This window comes from Pyxicephalus adspersus, chromosome 10, assembly GCF_032062135.1.
Source record: "Pyxicephalus adspersus chromosome 10, UCB_Pads_2.0, whole genome shotgun sequence".
Lineage (NCBI taxonomy): Eukaryota > Metazoa > Chordata > Amphibia > Anura > Pyxicephalidae > Pyxicephalus > Pyxicephalus adspersus.
In genome coordinates, this window is record NC_092867.1 from 11,800,899 (window position 1) to 11,811,076 (window position 10,178).

Consider the following 10,178-nt stretch of genomic DNA (forward strand, 5'->3'; position numbering starts at 1 on the left):
AATAGGAGTAGAGGCCTTGGCTACTAATCACATGAAGAGGAGGAAGCCAATGGGACTAAGGGATAGGCAAGAGGAACATTTAACCCCAGGAAAACACTCCATGGGTTGACATTTCACCAAAAGTTTGCTTTGAGATAAAATGTGCTTATTTTTTTAGGATTTGAGTTTTAATGCCATCACTCACCCAAATGATGTCTTCCCATGTGCTTCAAGGTCAGAGAGCTGCACCAGTCCATCATGGAATTTAATTTACATAAAGAGATTTTTCTTTCTCCAATATATTAGACAGCTGCTAGACAAGCAGAATCACAACATCTATTCTTGCTTTGCCAACTGTAAAACTTCTGTAAAAAAAGAAAATGAACACCGGAAAAAAGATAGGGAGAGAGGGTCCCTGGTTGGGCTATAGACATCAATACCAACCTCAGATAATAATGTATAAGTGAGGTGTGTTGGATTTTGGGGATAGAACCAGAGCTCTAGGAGGCTCCATTATCTAGGACTGCATTATCTAAGTGACATATTTAATTGTTATTCTGCTTGTACATATCCAGAGTTAAAGTTTATTTATTGTAATAAATCAATGATAGACCAACACATTTCGAAGGTTCTAAACCCCCTTCTTTAGAGCTGAATAGGGAAAAATGAACAAAAATGGAGTTTGGACTGAAGAATATTGATTTAGAACACCAATTTACCATTCAATCAACTTTTTCTCTAAAGGATTTATTAGATCACTCCAAACTTTTTTGTTCTTCCCTGCTGACCCTAAAGAAGGAAGGTTTTGAACCTCGAAACATGTTGGCTTTTTATGAATTTCAAAGGAATTTTTAGTTCACTTTGAGATTATTACAAAGAACGAGATGGCGCTCTTTGTGTCTGGAGGAAAAGAAGTTTAAGCTCCGGATAAGGAAGGGATTCTTCACTGTAAGGTCTGTGAAAATGTAGAATTGGCTCCCTCAGGAAGTAGTTTCAGCAACTACTATAGATTGCATTAAGAAAAATCTAGATGATTTCTAGAAGCACAGAATATAACTGGGTATTAAGGCTTTAAAGTAAAGATAACATAGACCGTTGATCCAGGGAACATCCGATTGCCTCATGGAATCGGGAAGGAATTTTTTTTCCCCTGCTGAAGCAAATTGTACCAGGGTTTTTTCTGCCTTCCTCTGGACCAACTATGTCTTATAGGGTTTTATATCTGGGATATGCTTATTTCCCTAGTGGTTGAACTTGATGGTCTTTTTTCAACCTGACATACTATGTAACATATCTTACAAGGTGTTCGATTTTCTATTTCAGTATTCTTTATAAAAACAAAAATAACATTTCAATAAAGATGTCTTCCACACTGAAAAAAGAAATTATTAAATATAACTCAGGTATAGAATATCAGGAACACACACACACATATATTGTGATATCTGAGGTTTATTGGTTCAATAATGCATTGCACAATGGAATCCCTCTCCTCTCCTCACTGAACCACAGCCTCTAATACAAATAAACAGAATCTCTTATCCTTTTCTGCTCTCAGGAAAAAAAATAAAACTGTATAAAAATACACAAAATGTATCATAAAATATTTGTTCTAAAAAAGAAACTTGATCAGTATAGGAACTTCTAGAAAGGTGCCTATCAGAAAATGTGCAAAGGCTAGTAGTGTTCATTGTTTCTACACACATATACAAAATGAAAAGTGGAATTGTAAGAGAACTCTGATTGGAAACCCTCCTCAGTAGTCAAATCCATCGGTCTGTTATCTACAAGCTGCCTGGTCTGTGTCATAGACTGTATGGGGGTTTGGGCTGTTCACTTAGCTGAGTGAATTATTTTTACGTTTGCTTAGTGAACATGGTAAAAATTGACCCGGTGTATACGGAACTGCAGAAATAAAACAAGGTTTCCTTTTATCTGTCTGTAAATAACAGCACAGATCAGGTCCTGTGTATACATCAGTAGCTTTATAAATGGGGGGTGAGGGCCCAGTCTGGCATGGCATTCTTTCCTATGTACCAGACCCCGACCCGCACCTTTGTTTTCTAATGACGAGATACACAATGTATACAGGTAGCAGTCTGTATATGCCATCTGCAGGCACCGATGAGATTTACCATCGTACACAAATATGTTTAAATTTGGCTCCATCGCCTTTTTTTTTAAAGGAAAAAGTTAAATTCCTGCAGTAAAAGACTGTTCATTTTCACTTGTCCCCCCTTCCCCTCGCCCGTTCTGTTAGGAGCGCTGAATGCCCTCGGGCCTGGTGGATGAACCGGCTACACCTGGCACACAGATAACATAACTTGGGTGTGAAGAGTCCCTGATGAGTCCAAAAATGGGCAGCGGGAATTCTTTATTTTGTGAAGGCGCTTCTTTAAATTGTCTGGAGATCCCAAAACTGAATTTCAGTTCCCCAAGAGGGTGAATGACATTCCCACAGACCAAATGAAATATCAAGATGAACTTCCAATGTGAGAATCCAGATGTCGGTGATCCAACCCCACGCTGGGACACCAGTATTGGATGAACGGGCCCTATAATCATTGTCGTGCATTAGAAAGATGAGATGGGCTAACAACAGCTCTCATGGACAGAAATCTTTATTGTACATCTAGTAATACTGCTCGGATAGCTGCAACCACCACACACTGGAGAGGAGGCCATTGGTAGGAGAATTCTAAGCTTCTATTTAAAAGGGAGATCCCCACTTTTGGTGGCTCTGCCCTTCAGTATACAACAACGCCTTCACTAGCTAGGGGGCGCCCTGGAGGAATTTCCTGCATAAGTCAAACGGATATGAATATGAACCCAGTCACTTCTTAATAGAGGGGGGGCCCCTGTTGGCTGAGGAAGGGCCCTTGTGCAGTGGCACACTTTGGACCTCCCAATGTCCGCCCCTGTTTATCTCCACCAGTGACCTCCTAACCACAGAGGGCAGTCTTCAAAAATGGACTGTCCCTTTAGGAAAAGAGTAAAGCAGAAAGTGCTGCCGCCTGCTTGGCCCAATCCAACCACAACCCAGACAAACCCTTCTGTGGGCGGGTCCAACAATCAGAGATATCTAACCAATCAATACACAGCAAAATGTGCTACTGGACTGGAAAGCAAGGAAACCGCAGGTGACTTTTGCTTCTCCTTTGCACCTTTATGTTATTATGAATATTAAAGGTTTCCACCAGAAATAAAAGAGAATATTCGGAAGGATGTTGTACATTCACAGTGTATTTAATACACAAAACTTCATCACAGCACCGGCCTCAGCTCTAGCTATGTGAACACACTGGGGTAGACCTATGAAAACAGGAGCTAAGACAACCAATCAGAATCCTTGTTTATTTTAAAGGCAAGAACCTGATTGGGTATTCAGAACATCAGCTCAGCGCTTGCTCCCATATTCATAAATGATCCCCGTTTTGAATTAAAATAAAAGGTGGAGCTTTGGGTGCTACCAGGCTTGGGCTTTTCTTGGATTTGTAGTTCTACATGTTTAAGCCACGCCCCCTAAAACTTCCAAACTCCACCCCCTTTTGCTAACTTTGTCCTTGAGTCAGTACAATGCACCATGTCTGGGTAAATGCAAGCAAAATCCTGTCTTCCGTTCTGGACGTACAAACTGATTCCAAGTTCTATAGTAGAAAACCACATTCTCTGTTATTATAATTTAAGTAATCTCAGCAGCAAACAAAAACCATCATCCCAGGAAAAAAAGGCACAAATGTTCTCTAAGTGGTATGATAATCCCGGTTCAGGCTTCTGTATAGACGCCATCTCACGTGTACTCCGTCTTCCGGATGTAATTGGATGGCACGTAGCCACGCTTCCCTTCCGCTTCAGCCAGCCACCATTCGCCGTTGCCGTTCATGTCTTGGAATTCTAGGATCCTGAGTCTCTGATTGGCGGATACAGAAAGTTCGTTGGGTGAACGCGCTCTAAAGGAGTATACGGCGTAATACACCTGCAAAGAAACAAAGAGAAAAGAAATAATAAATATCACCACTTTCTGCAAACACAAATACAGTAATAATCCAAAGTAAGTGTTATACAAAGCAAGGGCCAAGTTCCTGGGCCCCATGAGCAGATTTCTGGTCATGGGGTCCATAAATTGGTTATCAGAAAAGATGTGGGGTTTGTTTCTTAGCCTATAAAGCCTGCAAAAATTTTATAAATTATTATTCTATATTATAACTCATTATTTTTTGAATGGATGCAGTTGTATTTGTCCACTAGAGGACGCCATTCACCCAAACTACACGCCTGCCCACACATTCCTAATCCAGTGCCCCCGATGTATGCGGCCAGGTGTATTGTTCCATAACGGCAGCATTGTTGGCACATTCAATGTGGTTTCAGCACCCTGCCCAAATATAGTCAAGAATCAGAATATAGTAAAATGTGGTTTAAACCCCAACTACCCACAGGAAGACATTTTATTAAAATAATAAAAAAACAAATGGTTGGTTGGTGTGCCAACACCAACACAGTGAGCCGGGCGTACTGTCAGCACATTGATGTATGTTTTGTATTGCAGGGTTTTCTTGTTATTTGAGGCATTTCACACTATGCCATGTCGTATGGGGGTGATACAATACTGCCTGCCTCGTTTTTTTTATTTTGGTGTGTTTTGTGTGTATACAAAAGCAGAACATTAGTGTGAACTGACACAATAGAAAACACGTTATTAATGTTTTATCCATGCACTGGGATTACGTTGTCCAGTGCATTGCAATGGGGGGTTATTAGGCCCGAAAGTAATGGAGTTTTATAGAACCTTGATGTGAATGGAGAGAAGCTAGAAGGTGCCTATTTTGCCCCCTAACCCCTAACTATCCTTAGCAGTATGCACTTACCCACCCCTAGCTTGCATCTTCATTCATTACAGGGTATGTGATTGCCTCTAGGGACAGCTCAGGTTAAGGGGACAGGATGGCTGCCCACTTGCTGCTCCTTTGAAGAGACATCCCAAGTCTAAACAGTCATCAGTTTGGTCAGTGCCAGATCATGAATTGAGAGACTATCACTTATATTTACCAGTGGTTTTAGAATTATAAAGTGATGATTGCCAGCTACAGGTAACCACATTCACCACTTTCTAATGGTGAACACTATGGGTCATAATGGAGATCGGTTAGCCTATGTTTCCAACAACCCGATCACTACAAGTTTTGACAAGTTTACCAAAGTATCATGTCCAGCAGCAATGGAAGTCATTGGTCCATGTAAGCCATTTCCAAATAGAAGGATCACATTCCTGTTAGGGTTATTACTGTATGGCCATCAAAGCACTGATTGGCACCATCTGGTTTTATAAAAGTGATGATAAGATTTTAAAAACTGAAGAGTAATGAAATGCCAAATTGTTATCTTTATAGACATATAGGCATATTAAGTTTTTTTGTATTGTCTTCCTGTTGCACAATACACACATCATATGGGTTGAATAAAGGGGTGCAATACCAGGTTTCACCAGCATGTGGTGTAGGAGGTAGTAGCTCTCAGTTCTTCAGACAGATAAGAGATTTGCATAGCTGGAAATCCCCTTTATGTTATCAGGTAATAAATATTATTATTTTACAAGTAGAAAATATAGTATATGCTGAAATATGAACACATTCAGATGATAAAGGCGATCCAATCTCACCTGGTTCCCTTCTAGGTCAGGGCTATCTTGCTCTGTGTCGGTTGCTGTAGCAGGCTCTTTCTTCCTAAATGCTCTGCGATTAGTGGAAACCTGTCCTTTGTCTCCATTGTTTAGTAATATTAAGTTATTTCCATTTTCCGCCTGGCTGCCCCGTTTTTTAGAGTCCATCTGTTGGGCAGAGTCGGTCAAACTTTCTCTTGAACGTCTCTGCTCCTTCTCCATTGCCTGGGCTGATATTCCAGAATCTGTTTCACTGGACCTTTTCCAGGTCCCGTCTGTAGCTGGGCCAGCTTTGGATGGAGCATACGAGTCCAATGGATTGCTGTGTGTTATGGGGGATTCTGCAGATTTTGCAGTCGAGTTATTGGTGAAGGTCACAGAGGCGTTGCTTGGGTTAATGGATAAAGTGCTGTTACTGTTCTGCCTTGAAAAATTAGGAGAGGAGCCACCGTAGCCAGATTCAGTGGAGGAATGGCTGCCGATAGAAGCGTCCGAGTGGCTGCGCCGAGGATTATATGGCTTCAGAAATGAGCTGTAAACAAATCCCTTTGTGACTGTGGAAACAAAATGAAAGACCGGTCAGAAAGCAGACCTTGTGTAGCTTACCGGGACATCTGCTATTGTCACTCCTATTACTTTAGGAGAACCCCGTGGACTCTTTCATACATTTGTAATGATCCATTTTAGACACGTGGCTCAAACAGGCACTCCTTCTATGGCTAAACCTAACGTGAAACCTACTTTACAACATGCATACAACATACAACTAAACCAGACTGTGCAGTGCCCAATTTTTTATGTCAACTTTTGTATCCCTAAATCCAAAACTGGATTTCTGCCATCCAAACACCTGAAGCCCAAATTAACACCCTACTAGGGTCACCTTGTTTTATTGGACCTAACCTGGCTTATATTTTTGTGTCAATGCTAAACCTAAACACAAGTGAAGAATTAATATTTTACATGGAAGATCCAGAAATGCTGATTGTACCTATGTAGAACCTTAAAGATTAGACCTTTGTCTTGAGTTCCCCTGAAAAATAGCAATACATTTCTATTGTGAGGTCATCTAAGTACCTAGGACTGCTAGTCATCCTAGATATAATGATGTGAATACTGTGCTGGTCACTGTTCTCCTTGATGGAGAGAATGCAGTGCCTGAGGACCTGTAGTACAAGGATCTCCCTGCTTCTGCTGCTTTTAAGTTAAAGTATGTACTGTATGTACTTTTATTATTTCTTTTGCTGCTTAAAGAATATTCCCCCACAGCCATTAAATCAGCAGTCATCAGGGGGGCAGCTCTGTCATGATGAAGCAAAGCCCTGCTTATATTTACCTAGATGACTGTCTCCACACAGAGACATAGTGCAGACCAGTACATAAGTCAGTAATTCTATAAAGATCAGCTGAAGGGAGGCTATAGGCAATGCTGCTGAATAGTCATTTCCCCTAGGCTTGCTTTCACAATACAGGTCCCCTTAAGAAGCATAAAAATGATGACTGTATATCCGCTGACATTGGAAGGAGGCTAATTATACAAAGGAAACCCATATCGTTTTCCACAGGCCTACTATGTCTGATGGTAACATCAGCTATGCCTAAATCTACTAGTAACAATAAAGGAGGACAAAAAAAGCCTTCTCACCTCCATTATCTACCAGCCATCGGTTCTGGCTGCCCATCGGGTCTTGTTGTTTAATTACACCGACAAGGTCGCCCTCCTGAACAGACACATCCAAATCCTGAGCAGCGTTGAAATTACGGTCTGCTTGGAAAAGTTTTTCTGGTGGGTAACGAGCCAACAAAAGTGCCCGATGTTCATCTGTCTGTGGTATGTATTTGGCCTAAAGTAAGAGACACAGTTAGGATAACAGACCGTATCACAGTATGGAGATAATACATTACAAGGACAAGGCGTGGAATTACTCACAGGGCTCGGTACGGTCTTTCTAGCAGACTGACGTTCTATGGTCTTCCTCTCAAAAGGCTTCTTGGCTGGAGGAGGGTTTTCCGGGAAGAAGGTGAAGACCTGGAGCTGCTGTAGAACCTTACTGTGCTCCTCCTGGAATAAGGCGATGAGATTCCCTTCTCTCCCACCAATGCCCAACAGCTGCCAACAAACACACAATCGTCAATTATTACTCCTGGTCTTATACTTCCTAAAGGAATGTATCAATGGGTGTACAGTAGCTATAGCAGAGCTCAAACAGGGTAAAATATTTACATTAAAAAGCTGATCAAATAGAATGAGTATAGACTGAACAGGAATTTGTTTTTTAATTCAAGGTAGCAAGATTTGATTCTTGAAGCAAAAGTTACTATGAGACATATTGAGGGCACCACTGCCATACTCTACTCTTGTTACCTCTGCAATGCCGATATACTTATACTGCTTTCAGTACTGCTTTAGTTTCTGCAGTTTAGCAGCTCTGCCTTTTCGCCCCCAAATATCTGTTTGTCATATGTATCCAAAAACATAAGTACCGACACCCCAGACAGGCCAGCAACTAGCATTCTGTGGAGGTGTGCAATGGCAGCCCTGCACGTCTCTCTTTTCTATAAGAAAGGTGTGTAGGAGTAATCTTGTGTCACAACGATCTTCTGATGGCTAAAACTGTGATTTGCAAAGCAGGACATTGCTTTATTATATATAAGTAAACATGGCTGAGTGTCCTTTAGAGAATAGCTCAGTTTACTTCAATGAAACCTCCCACCCTGTTTATTATTAACCGAGGATAGTCACATGAATTCAAGGTGGTCTGCAAGTAAACATTCTGCAGCTATATAAACTCCCCGTTCTGTGAGCACTCAGAGGATGATTTCCTAGCCAGACAATATACTTTATAACTGTACAGATAAAAATTTTTCTGAGTAGGCAATATAAACTAAAACACATACCGACATTTCTGATACATGGCTATGGAGATCTCTGTAATCTCTGGGGTGTATGGAATAGGATCCAAGCACCACATTGGGGACAATGTCATTGTTGTTATTATTATTCATAAAAAACTGGATTTACATAGCACCAACAAATTACACAGCGCTGTACATTAAATAGGGGCTGCAAATGACAGACAGACACAGGAGGAGGAGAGGACCCTGCCCCGAAGAGCTTACAATCGTATTACTTATACTTATGGGGCTCTGAGGCTCAGGGATCCCGCTGCAGAATAAGCAAATACTTCTCAATCCTAACACAGGACCAGTTGTCAGTGTTTTCGAGTGCCTGGGATTACCTTATGTCTTAAATGTAGATTTGGATTTATAAATCCAATCAACGGGGAAGATTTAAATATTTTATGCTGTCCTGTCACATGAGATCCTCCAGATGTGTTTACCTAATACTTAAATGCTCTCTGCACAAAGTTTTGAATTCCCCATACAGAGCTGTACCTACTGAATGCTCTCTTCACCCAACATTCTACCACAAACACTATATTCCACAGATTTGCCTACTGAATGCTTTCTGCACATTTTTTTTACATAATATTCAAAATACAAAAATATTGCAAAACCTACATTTCTATATACACAACTGTTACTGCTTAATTCCTTCTGTAGACCCAAACACAGCTTTGGGCAGGAAAATCTACCTTTACCACACAGCTATACCTACCAAATGCTCTCTGTGCACATATACACAACGTTCTACAGGACAATGCCTACCAAATGCTTCTGCACACCTATATACAACTTTCTGCAGTAAAATCTGCATTCCATAAACACGGCTGTGTCTTTGGGTTTGTCCACACACACACACACACACAATTTGACAAAATCTAGAGATGATATTTTAAATTGAACTTAAAATATGGGAATGAGAGTTTCCGCTTATGACTGGTATTTTATGTTGCAAGGTCCGGATTGGTCTCGGATGGCTCAAAACCAGTACATGGTATGAAGATTAGACTTTACAGGTTGCATTCTGCTTTCTCAATGCCATTGCTCGCACTTCTATCCTATTAAGAAACCCATGGCCAGGAGCCAAACAGAATCCAGCAAAAACACATGATGACTTACATCCAGCAGAGGCTTCAGCTCCTCCAAGGCGAGCTTTACAAAGTCACAGTGAGCGTTGGCATAGCCACGCACGCAGCTAGCGAACAGTTCCTTGGCGTAGGTATGGAATTTAGGAAGCTCATCCAGAAGCTGGGCGTTCAGAGCCTCGTAATTGTTCCTGGCAGACTGAAGCTCATCTAAGGTTCTTTTATCTTTCAGCTTTTCAGCCTTCTCGGTGCAGTTGTGGTAGTCCAAAAGCTTGTCGAACCTTTTCTGAACCAGCTTGTGAGGGCCAGCAAACATGGTGAGGAGCTGGGTGAGAGGAGAGATGACTAGCTTCTCCGTCCGTTCTTTCTGTATGGAAGAAAAGCAAAATATATGTCAGTGTACAGTCTGGAAACTGACAAAGCCGATGAATTAATATTCACCGGCTTTGTCCCTGCCTTGAAATTAGTAAGGGGCTTATCAAAGTCAGGAAAGGTGCGCACATAACGCAGTCATAGTTCTGTTGATGAACCTTCCATGTGGCTTTTCCAAA

General features: G+C 41.3%; 1 protein-coding gene across 2 annotated transcripts in view; it reads right to left on the bottom strand.

The window, feature by feature from the left end:
- Nucleotides 1-1,415: 1,415 nt before the first annotated feature.
- Nucleotides 1,416-10,178, bottom strand: part of DNMBP (dynamin binding protein) — a 46,806-nt gene continuing 38,043 nt past the window's right edge. For both annotated transcript variants that reach the window (XM_072423258.1, XM_072423259.1), the window contains exons 10-14: nt 9,662-9,994; nt 7,569-7,748; nt 7,284-7,482; nt 5,639-6,192; nt 1,416-3,955 (exon numbers count right to left, since the gene is read on the bottom strand). In XM_072423258.1, the coding sequence (XP_072279359.1) occupies nt 3,770-3,955; nt 5,639-6,192; nt 7,284-7,482; nt 7,569-7,748; nt 9,662-9,994 (1,452 nt within the window). In that variant the 3' untranslated portion in view covers nt 1,416-3,769. The remainder of the gene's footprint in view (nt 3,956-5,638; nt 6,193-7,283; nt 7,483-7,568; nt 7,749-9,661; nt 9,995-10,178) is intronic.